The sequence below is a fragment of the Schistocerca piceifrons genome, chromosome 4, assembly GCF_021461385.2.
Source record: "Schistocerca piceifrons isolate TAMUIC-IGC-003096 chromosome 4, iqSchPice1.1, whole genome shotgun sequence".
NCBI lineage: Eukaryota > Metazoa > Arthropoda > Insecta > Orthoptera > Acrididae > Schistocerca > Schistocerca piceifrons.
Genome location: NC_060141.1, coordinates 99,369,240 through 99,394,079, shown reverse-complemented (window position 1 = coordinate 99,394,079; position 24,840 = coordinate 99,369,240). Strand labels below are relative to the sequence as shown.

The 24,840-nt window shown below is 44.8% G+C and overlaps 1 protein-coding gene across 1 annotated transcript in view; it reads left to right on the top strand.

The window, feature by feature from the left end:
- Positions 1-23,126, top strand: part of LOC124795631 (general transcription factor IIF subunit 1-like) — a 29,334-nt gene extending 6,208 nt beyond the window's left edge. The window contains exons 2-4 of the mRNA XM_047259703.1: positions 3,793-4,094; positions 12,303-12,371; positions 22,163-23,126. Of these exons, the coding sequence (XP_047115659.1) occupies positions 3,793-4,094; positions 12,303-12,371; positions 22,163-22,817 (1,026 nt within the window). The 3' untranslated portion in view covers positions 22,818-23,126. The remainder of the gene's footprint in view (positions 1-3,792; positions 4,095-12,302; positions 12,372-22,162) is intronic.
- The last annotated feature ends 1,714 nt before the right edge of the window (positions 23,127-24,840 follow it).

The window sequence follows — 24,840 nt, the reverse complement described above, 5'->3', positions numbered from 1 at the left end:
TAGCAATGCATTTCAGCAGACTACATCGGGGATACTTCTCAGTTGCGTCAAATCATTCAGTGTGCTGCTAAATAAGTGGCTCGAAGTGGGCAGGGACATTTCTGACCACTTATTGTGAAATAATTGTTACAAGCAAGCACCCCACTGGTGAGAGGTGAAAAGTGACAGGACATATTTTAAACCAGCACCAGCACACTGTTGGTGAGAGGTGACAGGACACACCCCAGACAAGATTTCTTTCACAGTTACTCAACATCTGCTTTTTTTTATCTAATGTATTTTTCTCGAGATAATACCGTTCTGAAACGCAATTGTGGTATTTCCCGTGTACAGTGCCATCTATCACGCAACGACCAAAGTGTTGCATACAAAAGTTACATATTTTTTCAATAGATTTCGAATCTACAATAGCAACGGGATGTTCCGATTTAAGATTTCAAAAAATGGTTCAAATGGCTCTGAGTACCATGGGACTTAACATCTGAGATCATTAGTCCCCTAGACTTAGAACTATTTAAACCTAACTAACCTAAGGACATCACACACATCCATGCCCGAGGCAGGATTCGAACCTGCGACCGTTGCAGCAGCACGGTTCCAAACTGAACCGCTCGTCCACTGCGGCCGGCTAAGATTTCGAATTTTTCCCTCGCACTGATACCACCGGGCATTTTTTAAAATGTTGAATAACTATTTTTCCGTTTTTTAATTCGATGCACAGTTTTTGAGATATTTCGTTCTCTCAAGATAAAAAGGTCGCCTTGCATATGCATGCAGGGTGTAAAAAACAACTTCAGAGTCTTTAGAGGTGACAATAAAGAAACACATTTTTAAAGCCACTGGTGCACGATTCTCCCACCAGGGGTCGATCAAGGTTTTGACGCTAGTAAGTCTCAGCAACGGTTTTCAAATGGTTCAAATGGCTCTGAGCACTATGCGACTTAACTTCTGAGGTCATCAGTCGCCTAGAACTTAGAACTAATTAAACCTACCTAACCTAAGGACATCACACACATCCATGCCCGAGGCAGGATTCGAACCTGCGACCGGAGCGGTCGAAAACGGTGTTCAAACTTCCGTGTAATGCGTGTTGTTTTACGTAGAGGTGTTGCTGAAAATATCGTCCATTTAAATTAGTCCAAAACTAGCATCTGCTAATGATTTTCTAACACGCTCAAAACAACCAGCCATAATGGCTGCGTGCTGATGATTGTCTAACAGTCTCAAATAACCAGGATTTTCACTAATAATGATTGTATCTTCAGCCAAACGTGCAACGAACTTTTTATAAAGAGTCTGTTGGTGTGTCGTCTCCCCCCAGAAAAAGAAATTCCTAAGAGTGAGTCGGGAGAATGTGTTGGCCACTGTTGTAGTCCACCCTTCCCAAACCAACAATTTCGGAAAATATTATCTTAATGTTCTCTGATATCAACGGTAAAGTATTATGGAGCTCCGTCTTGCTCGAATTAGAGTCCTTGACTGACTGCTAGCGGGATATTCTCCAACATTTCCGCCGCACGGGGTAGCCTCGCGGTCTAGAGCGTATTGCCACGTCCGAGCAGCTACCCCCCGTGGGAGGTTCGAGTCCTCCCTCGGGCATGGGTGTGTGTGCTGTCCTTAGCGTAATTTAGTTTAAATTAGATTAAATAGCATGTAAACTTAGTTACCGATGACTTCAGCAGTTTGGTCCCATTAGACCTTACCACAAATTTCCAGTTTTTGCCAAAATTTCCGGTATTACTACACGGAGAAAGATACAGTAATTTTCCCCATCGAGTGCTTTAGGCAGTAGGCAAGACTTAAGCTAATGGTCGTGAAGAATATTGTGCTAAATCTCTGTTGGTAGTAGAACACTCGAGATGTCTTGGGATCCTTCCATAATTATAGCTATTAGTAATAATGTGTTTTTAGGTGGTTAGCACTTCCAAGTACATGTGGCGAGAGAAAGCCATCCATTAATGTTCATTTCATATATATATATATATATGAATGTGTGTGTGTGTGTGTGTGTGTGTGTGTGTGTGTCTGTGTGTATAGATATATAACCAACACATTACTGTACGTACGTATGAGGGTACCACATACAAAAATATCAGCCCTTATACGTGTTACATATATATAAGCACGTGACAGAAGAAGCCACACTGATTACATTTTCAGACATGGCGTTTAATATTAGACTGCTTGAATGCAGAAATGATTCTGAACTTGAAAATGTGGCTTTAATCAGATCTGCACATTCTTCTTTGCTTTGACTAATTTATGCAAGATAACAGTATGGCATGGTAAGTGGCAGCAGACTCTAAATAATGATCCACATGAGTACTAAAAGGAATCCGTTAAATTTCAGTTAGAGGATAAATCATACAAATCTAAAGGCTGTCAACGCAGCGAAATAACTATGGATTACAATTACGGACAACCGAAACTGCAACAATCACATAGACAATGTTCTGATGAAGGCTGACTAAGAATTTTATTGGTAGAACACTTAAAAAAGATGCAACACGTCTGCTCTTTTGGATTATTGCTGCGAGGTATAGCCTCTTTACCGGATAGAATTTGTTCAAATGGCTCTAAGCACTATGGTACTTAACATCTGAGGTCATCAGTCCCCTAGACTTAGAACTACTTAAACCTAACTAACCTAAGGACATCACACGCATCCATGCCCGAGGCAGGATTCGAACCTGCGACCGTAGCAGCAGAGCGGTTCTGGATTGAAGCGCCTAGAACCACTCGGCCACAGCGGCCGGCTCTGGATAGAATTGATGAAGCTCGGTTTGTATTATCGCGAATTAGGGGACATGGTGGCACGGATATGATATGCGAGTTGGAGTGCCAATCATTAAAACAACTTCGTTTAAATTTCCATCGCCTCCGAATGCGAAAATATTCTTTTGCTGCCCATCTCGTAGGGAGAAATGACTATAGTCACAAAGACAAATCAGAGCTCGCACTGAAAGATTTAATATTCGTTTTTCCCGCACGCTGTAGAGTGTGGAACATTAGAGAGAGTGTGAAAGCCGTGCGATGAACGCCAGCCGTGGTGGCCGAGTGGTTCTAGGCGCTTCAGTCCGGAACCGCGCGACTTCTCCGGTCGTAGTTTCGAATCCTGCCTCGGCCATGGATGTGTGTGATGTCCTTAGATTAGTTAGGTTTAAGTATTTCTAAGTTTTAGGGGACTGATGACCTCAGATGTTAAGTCCCATAGTGCTCAGAGCCATTTGAACCATTTTTTTCGTGCGATGAACTGTCTGCCAGCCACTTCAGTGGGAATTGCAGGGCAGTCATGTAGCTGAAACTTCCTGGCAGATTAAAACTGTGTAGAGCATTTGCCCGCGAAAGGCAAAGGTCCCGAGTTCGAGTCTCGGCCCGGCACACAGTTTTAATCTGCCAGGAAGTTTCATATCGTCGCACACTCCGCTGCAGAGTGAAAACCTCATTCTGGAGTCACGTAGCTGTCGATGTCTCTGGTACGCCGTTCGGCTTCTGGTCCGATTCCCAGAGACTGCTTAGTGGTTAGCACACTGGACTCGCATTCGGGAGGACGACGGTTCAATGCCGCGTCCGGCCATCCTGATTTAGGTTTTCCGCGATTTCCCTAAATCGCTCCAGGCAAATGCCAGGATGGTTCCTTGGCACGGCCGACTCCCTTCCCCATTCCGATGAGACCGATTAGCTCGCTGTTTGGTCTCTTCCCCCAAACAACCCAACCAGAGACTGCGTATTTGCCTTTACGTGGGGTGGCTCAGTGCTCGTGCAGCGAGGTAACGCCGCCGACGTGCGCAGGTGTGGGCCCTGGTGTGCCTGGCGGCCGTGGCAACGCTGTCGCCGGCGTCGCCGGTGCCGCCGCGCGTGCTGCAGAGCGCCACCAACGTGGCGGTGGTGCCGCGGGGGGCGCTGCCGGCCAACCTGACGGTGCTGTCGGTGGCGCTGCTGCCGGACCCGGCGGCCGCCAACGTGACGGTGCTGCCGCTGGCGCCGCCCACGCTCGACGCCCTGCCACCCGGCGCCGTCTCGCTGGCCAAGCAGCTGCCGCTGGCGCCGCCCCAGCAGCCAGACCTGCCGGAGTCCGCCGCCCCCGGAGACGCGTGAGTACCGGTCACCAGTTACCTACATTATGCTAAACATCGTGAACACCGCTGCCTGCTACGGGGTTGGTGTGATGAGGGTGCGAGACACCATCAGCACCCTACTTGAGAGCGTATTGAGACCGAGGTAGCCGACGAGGTACGGTTGCCATCGCCGGAAAAAATTACACTACTGTCCATTAAAATTGCTACACCAAGAAGAAATGCAGATGATAAACGGGTATTCATTGGACAAATATATTGCACTAGAACTGACATCTGACTACATTTTCACGCAATTTGGGTGCATAGATACTGAGAAATCAGTACCCAGAACAACCACCTCTGGCGTAATAACGGCCTTGATACGGCTGGGCATTGAGTCAAACAGAGCTTGGATGGCGTGTACAGGTACAGCTGCCCATGCAGCTTCAACACGATACCACAGTTCATCAAGACTAGTGACTGGCGTATTGTGACGAGCCAGTTGCTCGGCCACCATTGACCAGACGTTTTCAATTGGTGAGAGATCTGGAGAATGTGCTGGCCAGGGCAGCAGTCGAACATTTTCTGTATCCAGAAAGGCCCGTACAGGACTTGCAACATGCGGTCGTGCATTAACCTGCTGAAATGTAGGGTTTCGCAGGGATCGAATGAAGTGTAGAGCCCCGGTCGTAACACATCTGAAATGTAACGTCCACTGTTCAAAGTGCCGTCAATGCGAACAAGAGGTGACCGAGACGTGTGACCAATGGCACCCCATACCATCACGCCGGGTGCTACGCTAGTATGGCGATGGCGAATACACGCTTCCAATGTGCGTTCACCGCGATGTCGCCAAACACGGATGCTTCCATCACGACGCTGTAAACAGAACCTGGATTCATTCGAAAATATGACGTTTTGCCATTTGTGCGCACAGGTTCGTCGTCGAGTACACCATCGCAGGCGCTCCTGTCTGTGATGCAGCGTCAAGGGTAACCGCAGCCGTGGTCTCCGAGCCGATAGTCCATGCTGCTGCAAATGTCGTCGAACTGTTGGTGCAGATGGTTGTTGTCTTGCAAACGTCCCCATCTGTCGACTCAGGGATCGAGACGTGGCTGCACGGTCCGTTACAGCCATGCGGATAAGATGCCTGTCATCTCGACTGCTAGAGATACGAGGCCGTTGGGATCCAGCACGGCGTTCCGTATTACCCTCCTGAACCCACCTATTCGATATTCTGCTAACAGTCATTGGCTCTCGACCAACGCGAGCAGCAATGTTGCGATACGATAAACCGCAATCGCGATAGGCTACAATCCGACCTTTATCAAAGTCGGAAACGTGATGGTACGCATTTCTCCTTCTTACACGAGGCATCACAACAACGTTTCACCAGGCAACACCGGTCAACTGCTGTTTGTGTATGAGAAAACGTCGTAGGTGTCGCCACCGGTGCCGAACTTGTGTGAATGCTATGAAAAGCTAGTCATTTGCATATCACAGCATCTTCTTCCTGTCGGTTAAATTTCGCGTCTGTAGCACGTCATCTTCGTGGTGTAGCAATTTTAATGGCCAGTAGTGCAATAGACTCCTTTTGAGGTTTCCAATTCAGTTAAAATTTATTGTTACAACAGAGCCGCATGTTGTAAATGAAGTGGTTACGTTTGCAGATCAATATCAAAAGCGGTTCGGAGGTACCTCAGGTATCGACCCATTGCTGAAACACCCAAGTTAGTACGTGGTACAGCCTCCAGTGCAGGTGCTGACTCTGTCAGCTAGTCGAACGTACACATGGCTAATACTAAACTCCTCCCGAGCAGGCTCATACCCATCACTGGATGCGGATCTGGAGGGGCATGTGGTCAGCACACCTCTCTCCCGGCCGTATGTCTGTTTCCGAGACCAGAGCCACTACTTCTCAGCCAGGTAGCTCCTCAGCTGGTCTTACAAGGGCTGAGTGCACTCCGCTTGCCAACAGCGCTCGGCAGACCGGATGGTCACCCATCCAAGCGCTAGCCCAGCCCGACAGCGCTTAACTTCGGTTGTTTCACGGGAACAGTTGTTACCACTGCTGCAAGGCCGTTGGCCATGACTAATACTGTCTTGCGTAATTTTATCCCACAACGCGGACGGCGTCGCAATGGGAATCCCATTAGCTTCAGTTATTGCCAACCTCTTCACGGAGTACATCCACATCTACATCTACAGATTCAAATGGCTCTGAGCACTATGGTACTTAACTGCTGAAGTCATCAGTCCCGGCCGGCCGGAGTGGCCGTGCGGTTCTAGGCGCTACAGTCTGGAACCGAGCGACCGCTACGGTCGCAGGTTCGATTTCTGCCTCGGGCATGGATGTGTGTGATGTCCTTAGGTTAGTTAGGTTTAATTAGTTATAAGTTCTAGGCGACTGATGACCTCAGAAGTTAAGTCGCATAGTCCTCAGAGCCATCAGTCCCCTAGAACATAGAACTACTTAAACCTAACTAACCGAAGGACATCACACACATCCATGCCAGATTCAGGATTCGAACCTGCGACCGCAGCGGTCGCGCGGTTCCAGACTGTAGCGCCTAGAACCGCTCAGCCACTCCGGCCGGTCTACATCTACATCCATACCTCGCAAGCCACCTGATTGTGTGTGGCGGAGGTATTGAGTACCTCTATCGGTTCTCCCTTCTATTCCAGTCTCGTATTGTTCGTGGAAAGAAGGATTGTCTGTATGCTTCTGTGTGGGCTCTAATCTCTCTGATTTTATCCTCATGGTCTCTTCGCGAGATATACGTAGGAGGGAGCAATATACTGCTGGACTCTTCAGTGAAGGTATGTTCTCGAAACTTTAACAAAAGCCCGTACCGAGCTACTGAGCGTCTCTCCTACAGAGTCTTCCACTGGAGTTTATCTATCATCTCCGTAACGCTTTCGCGATTACTAAATGATCCTGTAACGAAGCGCGCTGCTCTCCGTTGGATCTTCTCTATCTCTTCTATCAACCCACCCTATCTGGTACGGACCCCACACCGCTGAGCAGTATTCAAGCAGTGGGCGAACAAGCGTACTGTAACCTACTTCCTTTGTTTTCGGGCTGCATTCCTTAGGATTATTCCAATGACTCTCAGTCTGGCATCTGCTTTACCGACGATTAATTTTATATGGTCATTTCATTTTAAATCACTCCTAATGCCTACTCCCAGATAATTTATGGAATTAACTGTTTCCAGTTGCTGACCTGCTATATTGTAGCTAAATGATAAAGGATCTTTCTTTCTATGTATCCGCAGCACATTACAATTGTCTACATAGAGATTCAATTATCATTCCCTGCACCATGCGTCAATTCGTTGCAGATCCTCTTGCATTTCAGTACAATTTTCCATTGTTACAACCTCTCGATATACTACAGCATCATCCGCAAAACGCCTCAGTGAACTTCCGATGTTATCCACAAGGTCATTTATATGTATTGTGAATAGCAACTGTCCTACGACACTCCCCTGTGGCACACCTGAAATCACTCTTACTTCGGAAGACTTCTCTCCATTAAGGAATGATATGCTGCGTTCTGTTATCTAGGAACTCTTCAATCCAATCACACAGTTGGTCTGATAGTGCATATGCTCTTACATTGTTCATTACACGACTGTTTGGAACTGTATCAAATGCCTTGCGGAACTCAAGAAACACGGAATCTACCCGTGAACCCGTGTCTATGGCCCTCTGAGTCTCGTGGACGAATAGCGCGAGCTGGGTTTCACACGATCGTCTTTTTCGAAACCCATGCTGATTTCTACAGAGTAGATTTCTAGTCTCCAGAAAGGTCATTATATTCGAACATAATACGTGTTCCAAAATTCTACAACTGATCTACGTTAGGGATATAGGTCTGTAGTTCTGCACATCTGTTCGAAGTCCCTTCTTGAAAACGGAGGATGACCTGTGCCCTTTTCCAATCTCTTGGAACGCTACGCTCTTCTAGAGACCTACGGTACACGTCTGCAAGAAGGGGGGCAAGTTCCTTCACGTACTCTGTGTAAAATCGAACTGGTATCCCATCAGGTCCAGCGGCCTTTCCTCTTTTGAGCAATTTTAATTGTTTTTTTATCCCTCTGTGGTCTATTTCGATATCTACCATTTTGTCATCTGTGAGACAATCTAGAGAAGGAACTATAGTGCAGTCTTCCTCTGTGAAACAGCTTTGGAAAAAGACATTTAGTATTTCGGCCTCTAGTCTGTCATCCTCTGTTTCAGTATCATTTTGGTCACAGAGTGTCTGGACATTTTGTTTTGATTCACCTACCGCTTTGACATAAAACCAAAGTTTCTTAGCACTTTGAGAACATCGCTCCTGCAAAGCCTAGTTATTTTTATCGTTACGTCGACGACACATTCATTTCCTGGCCTCATGGGAGTGAAAAGCTGGGAGAATTTCGCAGCCACATCAACAGTATCCAAGATAACATCAGATTCCCGATGGAAGTCGAGACAGATGGTGCCTTGCCTTTTCTAGACGTCCTCGCCGCCCGTAAGGAAACGAATCTTTCAGCCACAGTTTTTATCCGAAACCCACCTACACAGACCGATATCTGCATGCTACCAGCTGTCACCATCCTTCGCAGAAAAGTTCTGTTCTGAGGACATCGCTGCATCGAGCGGAAGCCTTTTCAGACGCTGGAAACCTTCCAAAGGAACTGAGCCACTTACGGAAAGTCTTCGAAGAAAACGGCTGCAACAACCGCCAGATTTCGCAAGCCATCTTGCAGAGGACCTCCGAGGAGGGCACGAAGAAGCTTGCGTTCTTACCGTTCTGTGGCTCAATAACAGGAAAAATCAGCCAGCCTTTAAAGAAGCATACAATCTATACGGTTTTTAGGGCACCGGCTAAAATTCGACAGCTAATGACGGCTGTGAAAGACGATGTTGGACTCAGAACGCCAGGAGCATATAAAATACCATGTGGGTGTGGACAGCTCTATATCGGATAGTCTGTACTTACTATTGAATAGCGCCGTGTGGAACACGAAAGATGTTTTCACCTACGGCATCTTGATAAATCAGCGGTGGCGGAACATGCTTTGGAGAATGGACACCGTGTTGAAATTGTAGTGTCGGCAGACTTGCCAACACTACGTACACTAATAGAAAGAGGCGGCCAAGATGCACGCGCTAACTCACGCAGGATGGCGTGAGGTCTGAAACAGGATACGTAATGAATGCTATAAAGAAAAGTACGTAGCTGCTGGAATACTTAACTTTAATCCATCATTTGTATACAGCGTTCTTGATGATACAAGTGAGACTCTCTCTAGATAAATGCAATGTAGTGCTAATGGCGCCTTGCTAGGTCGTAGCCATGGACTTAGCTGAAGGCTATTCTAACTAGCTGCTCTGCAAATGAGCGAGTCTTCGTCCGTGTAGTCGCTAGCAAAGTCGTCCGTACAACTGGGGCGAGTGCTAGTCCGTATCTCGAGACCTGCCTTGTGGTGGCGCTCGGTCTGCGATCATTGACAGTGGCGACACGCGGGTCCGACATGTACCAATGGACCGCGGCCGATTTCAAGCTACCACCTAGCAAGTGTGGTGTCTGGCGGTGACACCACAGAAATTGCGGAGACATATGTTATTACGCCGACTACTAATTTTTGGGACAGTGTTATAAAAGAAGCGATCGAGTTAAAAATTTCTGACAACATTCGCAATAAGAAAGGCGGCCTGTAGCTAAGCACAGCTTGGAACCCGACCATCGGAAAGTTGAAACGGGCGCGGCAAGCGCGCAATGAAAGCATTACCATAAATGGCGCTGGAACGAGCACCAGTGACGTCACTGAAGACAGCGCGGCTATATAAGAAAGGCAGCAGCAATCATTCGGCTCTCGCCACTTAGAAATGGCAGAGGAGAACTCGACCGAAAGCTCGTGGATTTTAAACCACTGGACGCGGCTGGAACTCCGAGAAAATTTTGTCATGTTATGCCACGGCTGCTCGAACTGTTCACTTACTTCTGAAAGAGTTGTTGGTTGACGAGTCGCACGAGTCACTTCTCCTCCTCTCACATCAGACACGTGCTCGACTGGAGACAAATCTGGAGATTGTTCTGCCAAAGGGAAGTTGTTGCGCGTCTTTCAGAGCTCGTTGAGTTTCACAGGCGTTGTGTGTGGGAGGCTTATCCTCCTGGAACAAGACATAGCTTTCCTGTTATAAGAACGGCAAAAGAACGTGGCCTAACAACATTCTGCATGTGTACGTTATATGGACAAACCACCATCACTTCTGTGCAGGCAGAATCTGCTTTCACCGTTGAATACCAAGGCGCACCATTCCATCTTCCGAGTGATCCTCTGCCAAGTGAGCCGTGCATGTCGATACTGTGGCGTGAGTGGAAGACGGGCTAGAGGTGTGCATATCCATGATCCCACTTCTAATAATCAGTTCGCATCAGTTCGTATCCGCACATCAGGGCTCACAAGCTCTCTTATCCGTGCTGTGGTAGCTGTACGATCTGCCACTTCTGGCCTTACAATATGACGAACCTAGCGGGTGTCTGTGCTGCGTGGATATCCAGTACCTCTTCTACGTGTATGAGTATGTTGATGTGACTACTGATACCAGTATCGTTCCACAAATGATGCAGCACGTCCAACGTGTGGGACACTTCTCCAAAAGGAACATCTCGCCACTCGAAAAGCCATAGTTTGACCTCTTTCATACTCACTCATTTGGCTGTAAGTAGCAGGAGTGTATTTCTGTGGCATGGTTGCCTGCTTGCTTTACACATTTGCACCACACTGAGCCTTCTGGCTGTGAGCATTCCCTATTAAATAGTAGACACATATGGCAATCTGGTTGCTATGCCACTGTGCTATCTATTTTCAGACGAAGTTTAAACCATTATCAGTGCACCTACTATCCCGCAGATGGCATATGCCATCGTCAGAACCAAATCGACGTCGTCTTTCCAGGTGTACAATTTTTTTTCCGGCAGTCTATATAAACAGGGCGACATGGGCAATTCATTCTTTCTCTTCAGATGCAGACATACACTTGACCTCGTACAGGAACCAGCCACATGCCACGAGTATTGAGGATAATGGGCAGGGGCTCTACGTCAGTCGTGTGTAGATAAGTTGGAAGTTTGATTCAGTCAGGGACGATGTCCGGATGGCTGAAACGATCAGTCGGCTCGTAGCCTTTACACGAGGCGGATGTGCTCGGCGCTTCGAGCAGTACTCGGAGAGCATGATTTTGTTTACATGTCAGTGTGTGGTGCTGCGCCGCTATCTTCCTTGTAGTTCCGACCTGCAATGACATCTTACCGCCGTGCGACTATAAACGTCATCTTTCAAGAGGAACATCCACGACCTCGAACGCACAAGGTGGAACAGTTTATATGTGACGAAGTTCTTCTGACACTTCAAGGTGTCGTAGGAATTCACTTCTTCATCACGAGCAGCGTCGTGTACATCAAACTGCGGACCGAAGAGCTTTGCCTCAATGTTGTGCGATGTTTCACCCAAGGACTGAAATTCAACTATCCTGATGGCCACCTCGGAGTCGTTCCTATTGTTCACGGAGGATTCAGCCTCCGCCGCAAGCAGAATGTTTTCGAACTTCCTTTTGAGGTACAACAAGACGTGGTCGTATGAGCCTCTGTCCGCTCCTCCGCCCTCCTTAACCAGACTGTTTGCTGGATGAGAGTGACTCCTTCTACTGAAAATCTTGTGCCACTGTTGTTTACGAAGCAAGAGGAATGTAAAAGACATCATTCAACTACACATTCTTCAGATACAAACTTCAACAATCGGTTTTATTTTTATGCGATATTCAGGATATTTATTCGCGACATTATGTTCATCACTCTTACACCACATACAATTATTTTGTAGATTGGCAGGAGAATCTATATTTGTGTGTCACTTGTTAGTGGATTCATGATACGTCTCAACCGTTGTGTCAATGCCCACAACTGTTCCATTTGAGAAATTCTAGTTTTCATCTTTGACTCAAAACGAGCTGAAATTAACGTGGTATATTTTCACTGTTGCACATTCAGTGCGTTTAGAACTATTCATGGCTACAGAAATCACATCGAATTGTATCGTAATAAATTTAAAAACCTATATACAGTCTGTCCTCTTTGTAATGAAAATATAACGGATGTTTTATGACTTGCGAGACGATATAGGAGCCATTTAGTGAACGAGACAGCACACAATCAAAACTTGCTGGCTAATCAATTCCTTCATTCTGCAGGTACGTGCTGTCGCATGTCATCATCGAAGTCGGAGTCTTGGACGATGACAATTCCACGGACAATGGGACGTAAGTAACACGGCTTTACTATACACCTTACACTGGCATAGTTATTGTCGTTCTAACAATAGCTATTGTACTACTCGATTTTCTTACCTTCATACCAATCTCCTCGTCTCACTTTCATACGCCACCGTAGACAGAGCATGTGTTCTGTAGAATTTAAGTTTTGTATCCTTCCCTCTTATGTTTTTCAGAGTAACTGTATGGCATCACAAAAAACAAACTTTATGTTTGTTTGCATAGCCATATTTCACAGCAGCTGATATGTATCAGTTAATGTTCTTTTGCTGCAGTTAAAAAGTATTTTTCACTAGAAGCGTTTCACTTTTATCTATGAAGCGTGTTTTGTGGCTATTCTGGATGTTGTTGTTGTTGTTGTGGTCTTCAGTCCTGAGACTGGTTTGATGCAGCTCTCCATGCTGGATATGTGATATAAATAATATGTCTCTACAGTTTGGTATTTATAAACAGCACTTCTTTATAAAATCAACATGCAATTTAGTTACAGTGTTTTTATCTCTTGTTTCTTTCATTTTTACCAGCAGTGAAGCCGGAAAAAACCTGGTTACACATTCAAATATCAATTTAAAAAAAAAAAAAAAAATGGTTCAAATGGCTCTGAGCACTATGGGACTTAACTTCTGAGATCATCACTCCCCTAGAACTTAGAACTACTTAAACCTAACTAACCTAAGGACATTACACACATCCATGCCCTAGGCAGGATTCGACCCTGCGACCGTAACGGTCCCGCGGTTCCAGACAGAAGCGCCTAGAACCGTCCGGCCACCCCGGCCGGCACAATTTTTCACCTTTCATCAACCTCCTTTTTTTTTGCTCTGCGTTTTTGCACTTCATTTCACTTTCGTGATTCTCTCTCTCTCTCTCTCTCTCTCTCTCTCTCTCTCTCTCTCTTCCTCCCCGCGAGCACCTGACAGCTAACAAAAATAGTATTCACAGGGCTGGCTATGCTCAAAACGTACACAGTACACAAATAAGTATACATAAACACTGTGCTGAGTGCAGAACGCATGCAGCTATTTCCCTTTTTCTAGTTTACAATTGTGAAGTGGAAAAAACACAAATGCAGAGTAAGAAAAAGTGGGTTAATAAAAGCCAAAAAAATTGCGAGAAATGAACTTGCAACCAGGTTTTCTTGGACTTCAATCAGTGGTTTTTTAGAAAACGCAAACAAGAGGCACCGTAAGTAAATTGTATGGCAATTTTATGAAGAATTGCTGTTTATAATAAACTTTTTTTGAGATATTAGTCTTCTTCCTATACAGACTAGAATGTAAAGGCATATTATGCACACACTATTTCAAGATTTCCAGATTGACCACAGAAGATGCTTAGCAAATAAAAAAGAAACGTGCCTGTTGAAAAATAATATATAAGTGTAATAACAGTATTTAACTGTAGTAAGGCGGAAAAAACACTTTTTACACCGAAAATAATAGAACTTAAATAAAATCGCAGAAAGCTGTTAAGTGATGATTGAATCACGACCGATTTCGCTGCATTAAAGCAGCATCTTGAGGTGATTCTACTGGAAAGGAAACCGTACTTGTAAAATATATATAATGTCACGTAGAAGAAGGTGTCATTAGATGAATGACGAACACTAACTTCATTTAACGAAGGTTTATTCAGCACTTGCACATACAAGAGCGCGGAGGGTACTGCCTCCGGCCAGAACACATACGGTATATACATTTACAGAACATTCCAGTACAATAATTCCTGCCGTTTGTGGATACTTCTAGAATGTACTCGAATCGAATATAGAAATTAAAAATTTTACAGTCGGGGTGAGTTTTGGACTCACGATCCTCCGTGCAACAGTTTTGTATCACAGCCACTACACCTCAAAACTACTCAGCTTCTTCTGCGATACTGCTCCGTTCATAAGAGAACAGCGTCTCGGTGTTACGTCGTCCTAGTCCGGGAACGAGTCATCGGTCCTGCATGCTCCGACTCCCGATGACTGATTCTCGTCCTGGCGGTGATCTGCTTTGAACTTCTTTTGCCGCTACGCTCTTCGTCACCTTTCCGCTTGTTGCCTGTCGCTGGAGCTTCGAATTTACTCTGGGTTGCAGGATCCTTATAGGGCTTCATTCGAAGGAAGTGGACCGTATCTCTGACTTTTCGTCGTCTTGTGTCGAGGTCGAAATCTTCAACTTCGTGAGTTACATCAGACAACTGTCTCACAACCTCATAAGGTCCAAAGTAGCGCCTGAGGAGCTTCTCAGAGAGACCAACTTTCCGAACAGGAGGAAGATCCAGATGAAGTCACCAGGCTGGTAGGCAACAGAGCGGTGGCTCGCATCATACCTTCGGCAATCGTTTTTCTGAGCCTGCAGCGTGCGGAGTCGAGCTAACTACCGAGCTTCCTCAGCTCTGGTTATCACCTGGCCGATGTAGTCGTCGTCCACATCATCAGGATGTAACGGAAACACATCTAAGCGCATATGTTTACGAGTCACTGGCAGCCACCTCTTTGCAAACGGTTCAAAGTTTTTCTTGCAAAGTAATCCATTAACTACCTTAAACTGTCCTTTCACATCCTCTGACCGATTTAAGGCAAGCATAATTTGAGATATCTTGGGGTCCTTCTTCTGCTTAGCAGAAAGATCCTGGAGTGCAGCGAGACAGTCACTATCTTCATCAAAGTCTTGCACGGGTTTCTTGGGAGACAGTCGGCATCTTGGTGTTTTCTTCCACTTTTGTACACTATGGTAATGTCATACACTTGAAGACGAGTCGCCCTGTTGGATCCTTAAGCCCTGCCAACCAACAAAGTGAATGATAGTCTGTAAGAACTGTGAATGGCCTTCCATAGATATACTGTCGAAATTTTCACATGGCTCAGATCACAGCAAGACATTCTCTTTCTCTCGTTGAGTAGCCTCTCTCGGCGTTTGTAAGTGTCCTAGAAGCATATACTATAATCTTCTCTTTTCCATCCGAAATTTGCACCAGAACAGCACCGATGCCATACCCGCTGCCATCTGTGTAGTTCTGTAGGTGCTCTCTCATCATACAGACCAAGTACAGGGTCAGTCGTCAGAGCTTTTCGCAGCACATCGAAAGAATCTTATTGAGCACTACCCCAGATAAATTTAGCATCGGCTTTTAACAACTCTTGGAGTGGCCTGGGTTTGATACAAAAGTCTTTGATAAAATGACGGTAATAAGAACATAATCCAAGGAAGCTTCTCACATCTCTAATACTTTTAGGAATAGGAAATTCTGTTATACCATTTCTGGGTCTGGCAGCACACCTTCATTTGACACAAGGTGTCCAAGTATTTTCATTTCTTTTGCTCCAAAGAGACACTTTCCTGGATTAAGTTTCAGTCTGCCTTGTTGGAGACACTTACGACGTCCCTCAGTCTCTTTACGTGTTCACCATGTGTCTCTGAGAAGACTATGATGTCATCTAAATAACAAAGACACATCGTCCACTTCAGGTGACTTAGAAGATTATCCATCATTCGTTGAAAAGTTGATGGTGCATTACCTAAACCAAACGGCATTACCTGAAACTCATACAGGCCCTCAGGGATGATAAACGCAGTTTTCTTGCGATCAGCATCACCTACTTCGATTTGCCAATATCCCGAGTACACGTCCCTGGTTGAGAAAAAACTTAGCCCCCTCCAGACAATCTAGTGTATCGTCAATTCGTCCTTTTTAGTTATCTTATTGAGCTTCCTGTAATCAACACATAAGCGCCAACTGCCATCCTTCCTCCTGGCGAGGACCACTGGTGGCGACCATGGGCTCTGCGAAGGCTGAATGATGTCATTCTTCATCATTTTCTCTACATCATCGCGTATTATTCGACTTCCCGTTGCTGACACACGGTATGCTCTCTGGCTTATTGGTTGATGGTCTCCATTGCTAATCCAGTGCTTCACCGCCGATTTGTCTAATTTGCTCTTCGCCTGTGGATTGAAGCTTTCAGAGAACTCTTGAAGAATGGCAAGTAGCTTCTTCTGTTGTTCCTAAAGTGAGATCTGGTGATAGTCGAGCTTGTAGTGATAGCGCTAATTTCACCCACAGACTCGGCCTGGGAGGTTTCTATGACGCTCAGCTGTTCTTCAATTAAGGGCTCAGCGTTTGCTACCCCCATGCGTCTTGGAAGGATCTGCGGTTCTCGGTGGCAGTTATCTATCCACAATTCTCTGAATCCGTTCTTAAACGAGACGACAGAGGCTGGGATGACCAAGTTATTCTTCAGTGGTATGCTTCTCTTACATTCCACTACAAGATCGGTGGGTTGATGCATGACATGGTACGTGACAGTTACCTTTCTAGCGCTGACTGCAGGAATGATCACTTCATCCAGCACACATAGTCTCCACACACTCGGATGCGCATCGTCTTGTCCACATTATCTCATCTTGTCTAGCATAAACTTCGAGCGACCACAATCTACGTATAATTGCCTGAGAAGCTTTCAAAAAGTCGCATCCGAGAACGGTGTCATGACTACACCCTTGTAAGACGATGCATTCAAAGGGCTGTGTATGGCCACTTATACCCACACGAATGGTACATCTTCCTGTAGGTTTTACGTATTTCCCATTAGTCACCTTCAGCAGAGATGTTTTGCTGTCGACGAATACGGTTTTCTCCAACTGGCGACGGTACTTCTCCTACTACAGTAGTACAAGTTTATATGCCAACTAGCTCTGCAGATGATGAAGAAATTAATGAAATGTATGATGAGATAAAAGAAATTATTCAGGTAGTGAAAGGAGACGAACATTTAATAGCCATGGATGACTGGAATTAGAGAGTAGGAAAAGGGAGAGAAGGAAACATAGTGGGTGAATATGGATTGGGGGAGAGAAATGAAAGAGGAAGCCGTCTGGTAGAATTTTGCACAGCGCATAACTTAATCATAGCTAACACTTGGTTCAACAATCATAAAAGAAGGTTGTATACATGGAAGAACCCTGGAGATACTAGAAGGTATCAGATAGATTACATAATGGTAAGATAGAGATGTAGGAACCAGGTTTAAAATTGTAAGACATTTCCAGGGGCAGATGTGGACTCTGACCACAATCTATTGGTTATGAACTGTAGATTAAAACTGAAGAAACTGCAAAAAGATGGGAATTTAAGGAGATGGGACCTGGATAAACTGAAAGAACCAGAGGTTGTACAGAGTTTCAGGCAGAGCATAAGGGAACAATTGACGGGAATGGGGGAAAGAAATACAGTAGAAGAAGAATGGGTAGCTCTGAGGGATGAAGTAGTAAAGGCAGCAGAGGATCAAGTAGGTAAAAAGACGAGGGCTAGTAGAAATCCTTGGGTAACAGAAGATATATTGAACTTAATTTATGAAAGGAGAAAATATAAAAACGCAGTAAATGAAGCAGGCAAAAGGGAATACAAACGTCTCAAAAATGAGATCGACAGGAAGTGCAAAATGGCTAAGCAGGGATGGCTGGAGGACAAATGTAAGGACGTAGAGGCTTATCTCACTAGGGGTAAGATAGATACTGCCTACAGGAAAATTAAAAAGACCTTTGGAGAAAAGAGAGCCACTTGTATGTATATCAAGAGCTCAGATGGAAACCCAGTTCTAAGCAAAGAAGGGAAAGCAGAAAGGTGGAAGGAGTATATAGAGGGTCTATACAAGGGCGATGTACTTGAGGACAATATTATGGAAATGGAAGAGCATTTAGATGAAGATGAAATGGGAGATACGATACTGCGTGAAGAGTTTGACAGAGCACTGAAAGACCTGAGTCGAAACAAGGCCCCGGGAGTAGACAACACTCCATTGGAACTACTGACGGCGTTGGGAGAGCCAGTCATGTCAAAACGCTACCATCTGGTGAGCAAGATGTATGAGACAGGCGAAATACCCTCAGACTTCAAGAAGAATATAATAATCCCAATCCCAAAGAAAGCAGGTGTTGACAGATGTGAAAATTACCGAACTATCAGTTTAATAAGTCACAGCTGCAAAATACTAACACGAATTCCTTACAGACGAATGGAAAAACTGGTAGAAGCCGACCTCGGCGAAGATCAGTTTGGATTCCGTAGAAATGTTGGAACACGTGAGGCAATGCTGACCCTACGACTTATCTTAGAAGCTAGACTGAGGAAAGTCAAACCTACATTTCTATCATTTGTAGACTTAGAGAAAGCTTTTGACAATATTGACTGGAATACTCTCTTTCAAATTCTGAAGGTGGCAGGGATAAAATACAGGGAGCGAAAGGCTATTTGCAATTTGCACAGAGACCAGACGGCAGTTATAAGAGTCGAGAGATATGAAAGGGAAGCAGTGGTTGGGAGGGGAGTGAGACAGGGTTGTAGTCTCTCCCCGATGTTATTCAATCTGTATATTGAGCAAGCAGTAAAGGAAACAAAAGAAAAATTCGGAGTAGGTATTAAAGTCCATGGAGAAGAAATAAAAAGGTTGAGGTTCGCCGATGACATTGTAATTCTGTCAGAGACAGCAAAGGACTTGGAAGAGCTGTTGAACGGAATGGACAATGGTTTGAAAGGAGGATATAAGATGAACATCAATAAAAGCAGAACGAGGATCATGGAATGTAGTTGAATTAAGTCGGGTGATGCTGAGGGAATTAGATTAGGAAATGAGACACTTAAAGTAGTAAAGGAGTTTTGCTATTTGGGGAACAAAATAACTGATGATGGTCGAAGTAGAGAGGATATAAAATGTAGACTGGCAATGGCAAGGAAAGCGTTTCTGAAGAAGAGAAATTTGTTAACATCGAGTATAGATTTAAGTGTCAGGAAGTCGTTTCTGAAAGTATTTGTATGGAGTGTAGCCATGTATGGAAGTGAAACGTGGACGATAAATAGTTTGGACAAGAAGAGAATAGAAGCTTTCGAAATGTGGTGCTACAGAAGAATGCTGAAGATTAGATGGGTAGATCACATAACTAATGAGGAGGTATTGAATAGAATTGGGGAGAAGAGGAGTTTGTGGCACAACTTGACAAGAAGAAGGGACCGGTTGATCGGAAATGTTCTGAGGCATCAAGGGATCACAAATTTAGCACTGGAGGGCAGCGTGGAGGGTAAAAATCGTAGAGGAAGACCAAGAGATGAATACACTAAGCAGATTCAGAAGGATGTAGGTTGCAGTAAGTACTGGGAGATGAAGAAGCTTGCACAGGATAGAGTAGCATGGAGAGCTGCATCAAACCAGTCTCAGGACTGAAGACAACAACAACAACAACAACAACAACAAAAACAACATGATGCTCCAGAGTCCACAAGAGCTTGGGATGATCGCCCATCCATGAGAACATCGACGTAGTCTCCAATCATTTTTGTAGTGATCAACGGCGGAGGATTTTTCTCTTCGGCCGCCTCACGTCCAAGGAAGGTCGCACCCTTTAGTTTTCCAGGTTGCGGCGGCTAGGTGATCGGCTGGAGCTTCTAAACGGCGTTAGAGGCCTTGATCGTCGTGTTGGAGAGCGTCCTCTCCAGCGGCTAGCTTGCGGCGACGGTGACCTACGTCGTCCTGCACCCACATCTCTTGTTCATCTTTGTCGTCCCGGAATTGGCGTCATCTAAAATCGGTCTGCTGTCTTCTGGCGCGGGCGTCATCAAATATCCGCCACATTTATTGACAATAGCGCACCACAAGTTCCGTTCGTCCGCAGGGAAACATGCTGGTTGGTTATCCTGGGTCCTCCAGACGTCAGTCTTCCTTGGTGCCCAAAGAGGTTCCTCACGTGGCATTTTAGGAACGTAACTTCGCCTGCGTTTCGCCTTTTTCACCGTTTTAAAGGGAAATGAAGGACGAGAGATTGGGTTCAATGTCTGTTCCACTTCCTCCCTTATGACCTCTTGAAGCGTCTCGGTTTTTTGTTCGCCGTGCAATCCAAGTGCCTTCTGTACTTCCTTCCTCACTGTCTGACGAAGAACACTTGAGAATCAGTTCCTTCCTCCATCACAGACATCGATACGACGTTTGGAATACGTTCAAACTTCTTGTGTTTAATTCTTTTTTGATGCACTGTCGCGATACACTGGCACCATTTTATGAAGTCGTCTGCTGTCGAAACCTCCTTCAGGAGTAAGGCTTGATACATGTCCTCCGCAACACCCTTCATGAGATGTGCAACCTTATCTTCCTCCTTCATTCTAGGATCCACTATTTTACACAGCTCCAAGATTCTTGAATGTAGGATGCTGTAGTTTCTCCTATACGCTGTGCCCTGCACTTTAATTTATCTTCAGCTTTGCTCTTCTGTCGTTGTGTGTCGCCGAAAAACTTGCGCAGTTCCACCTGGAATACTTCCCAGCTTTTGAACTTCTCCTCGTTGTTCTCATACCATTGCTTGGCAGTGCCCTCCAACTAGAAAAATACGTTAGCCAAACAAACAGTGTCATCCCATTTGTTAAATTTGGCTACACGCACATATACCTTCAGCCACTTGTTTGGATTTTGGCCATCGTCACCAGAGAAAACGGAAGGATGTCTGATGTGGTGGCACACAGTTGCTGTCATCATAACGTCCTCTTCTTCTTCTGTCTCCGATCGATTGCGATCTGTTGACTATGGCTCGAACTCGGGTTTCTCGCCATGTAAACGGCGGCTCTGTCGTGGCCTGATGCGAGCCACTGTGTCGTCGATAATGTGCGCTATCACAAGTTCCAATACCCAGCGTCTCCACTAGAATAATGACACGTAGAAGAATTGTTCGTAGACACAGAATGCTATGCCAAGAAGAGGATAAGTCATAAACTAATAATAACCGACAGAGGATTGGGGCAAATAGTGCAGGGCATTAGGCGCTATGACAAAAAGAACCGTAGTTAATGCAATAAATATGATTAAAATGTAATACAAGAAGCATAAAAGAAGATACCATCAATACAGCGTCTGTGAGGAACGTAACCTATTAACCAGCCCCGTTTCTACAAAAATAAAAATCCCCAGAAGGCTAAAATTATGCCACATTAAAAATTCGGAGGCGAGAGAGTAATGAAGCTGTTGGGCCCACACATGCTCCCAGTTGCAATTGAATGCAGATGAAGAACAAACTATTAAAAATCTTATAAGATATAAACTTTGCTTAAAACACCAAAAATCAGAAAAAACGGAGAATGAACATCAGATAATAGGCAACCCTACTGATAAAGGAAACCCTAGCACTAGGAAACAGATTAATGAACCGCCTAACATAACTTCTGTGTCCAAATAAACCAGTACACGAAATTTACATATCCTGCAGTTGATTGCTGCGAGGATACCACACAGGAAGCAGTCGGCTGTGTTCTAAACTGGCGAGGATCACCGTAGGACCGGAGCGGCTATTGTACGATGGAAGACCACAACATGTGATAGGTGCTGCGGGATTTTATTCAAGTTCAGTTTACCGTGCATTTCAAGAGCTGTGGCTACTCATACTACAAAGTTATATGTAATAAAATATCGCTGCTTGTTCTGAACAATTCTTGATGTAATGCGACTTCTTCCTTTAAGCGCTGTAATGTCTGATTTTATTCGATAGGAGGGTATATGAAGGATTGCTTCAACTTTCTTCTAAGAGACTTTTATTGGCTATCATGTCCCCTAATTACTGGTACGATGTGACGTACCCTCCGCCATGCACTAAACAGTGGCTTGCAGAGTACAGATTTAGATGTAGCTGTAGATTTCACGAACCACTTACGTCGTAAATAAATCTCTCCTTTTATATTTTCTTCAAGTGATTTCGGTTATACATTATTATTTTTATTCTAGTATGAAAAGACAGTAAATCTTGCTTGTTTGATTTCAGGGTCGACTATGACGATGCTTTATTGGATCCTAAGGCAGATCCGATTCAAGAAAAGCAATACGAAGCGCTCAAAGTAGAACCGAATGAAAACAGTAATAAACATGAAACTAGCAACGCCGACAACAAGGAGGGTGACGTGAAGAAACAGGACAAGGAAGAGGATGGGAAGAACTCTGAAGACGAGACAGACAAAGGAGACGGTGATAAGAAAGAAAAGAGTAGTGCAAGTGGCGAGAGTGAGAAGAAAGAAGAGGAGAAGCCAGAGCCTAGCAAAAGCGAATCGACTGTAAGCGACAGCGGCAAGGAAGAGAATACCGAGGGACCTAGTAAGGGTGATGCAGCCGAGGCGGGAAGCAGCAAGGAAGGAAAGGAAGAAAAGGCTGCAGCCACGAGAGAAGGGAAGGCCGCCGATGTGAGTGGCAAAGAGAAGTCAGCAGCAGCCGCTGGCAGCGAGAAGGAAGCTGAAAGCCAAACAGCTGAAGGCGCGGAAGAAAAGGCTGCAGCTCCTAGCGAAGCGAAGGCAGCCGATAGTAAGAGTGAGAAAGAGAAGACGGCAGCGGCTGCTAGCGGCAACAAGACAACTAAAAGCCAGAGCCAGACAGCTGAAGGCGACAGCGCCAGCGGAGAAGCACAAGCCAAGACCGAAACCCCGTAGCGCCGTCCGAGTCTCGCCGGAGGCGCAATGGCGGTAACCTAGCAACCAGAAGCTGCTGCCAACCCCTCCGCGCAACGCCTACACCGAATCCGACGACTCTCAGTTCCCTCCCCGGACTCGCACACGCCACTGGAAAGTTTCTAACAAAGGATTCACCAAAGTGATTCACACGATCAACGTGAGAGACTTACAGGAAGCGTGGAGGAAAGAGAGTGCCTCATAAGCCGGTCGCAGAGCGACGTGGTGGAGAGTGGACTTCGCTGTGTCCGTTCGAGTGTCGCCTGCACCCTGGTGTGGCCTTATACTCACCACCAGAGCCTGCAATCTGTTCTGTGTACAGTGAAAATCGCTGATTTGTAAATAAATGTACATTCTACCCGCCAGTAACTTTTTATTTCCTGATTATCCTTTTATCTGAGCAGCGTGATTCAAACTTTCAAAAATGGTTCAAATGGCTCTGAGCACTATCGGACTTAACATTTGAGGTCATTAGTCCCCTTGAACTTAGAACCACTTAAACCTAACCGTAGCTTTCGCGCGGTTCCAGACTGAAGCGCCTAGAAACGCTCGGCCACACCAACCGGCAAACTTTCATTGTCATTGATGTTTATATTGTACTTATGGTTTCAGAATTGTACAACAGAAGATTCTCTCACTGGGTAACACCGCAAACGTTACTAGGTAACGGTAGTTCAGGACCGTTACAAACTCTGCCACGAAGGATATGTATGAAATGAGTTAAATACACTCAAACAAAATAATTGATCGATGATGTAACTTGCACTCATATAATTTCATGCATTCGATTCATTTCATTTTTTTCACTTTGCTGGAAATTGTAATCACTCAAAAGCTGATTGGGAAAATAACTTGTTAAATGGAGAAAGATGTAAAATTTATTTTGGAGCAGTTCTAAATGCTACCTATGAAAACTGCGTAGGTTAAGAAGTACCGGTACATAATTCTACCATAAGGGAAAAAATCACACTTCGTGGTAACAAACTGACCTGACTTCTTCGAGGATGCTCACACAGGCAAAAGCCTCAGTTATTACGATTCTGCTGTAGCAAGAATTAGCACTGCGCTATATTAAGCTAGAAATATAAGCTGTGTAATATAACTTGGCGAAAATGTTTTTGTATTGTGAATTTTGAGATGTGTATCGTTGCTTAACACAAGAAAAACAATATACCACGCCATATTACGGATATCCTCCACCAAATAAATAACACGTATCTTGTGTAATCCGGGGTGCTGCTTCTTAATGCTGCCAAAGGCTCCTCTTGATGTTACTGCATCGTCACACGGGAATCATGCAATGATTGAAATAAGTTCCAGTATTTCTTGTTCACAAAGAGTTTTATTTCGCACGCTAGATGTTCGGCGGCAAACTACATGTGTAAAATTAACTTAACGCTGTCTCATGACTGACGTAAGACTGACCTCTTAAGACTGCCCTATGGCGGTGTACAAATCGCCTCTGTTTATATGGTTTTAAACAGTAACTGTCATTGTTACATATTAAATTTTTAGATTTATACAATTAAAATTTTTACATACATCTTCCCAAATTACATAGAAATTTACATGAATGAAAAGTGAATAATTTCATACAAAGACAGGGAAGAACCTGTTTCTATTAGGGCCACTGTAACAATATATTTCATTAATTTGCATATATCTTTTTACTTACTAAAAGGATGATCACCCTAGCATTTTGAGGTGAACAGAGGGATTAGTTTTATTGAATGAAAGTCCTAGATTCAAACAATTAAATTTTGTACGAGTGAAACTTTACATTTCTATATAGTCGTAATTACAATTCCATTAACTAATACCAATTAAAATATGAGTATGCTTAATTCTGAGCGAAAAATCATCATGTCATATTTCTGTTAGGGACACAAACAATTTTTAGCTTGAAAACATGAAAGTAACTGACTCTTGACGGCCAGAAATATCGAAACTTTAATCGTTAATTACTCCATAATTACAATAGCAATTTTATTCGTACTCTGTGCCT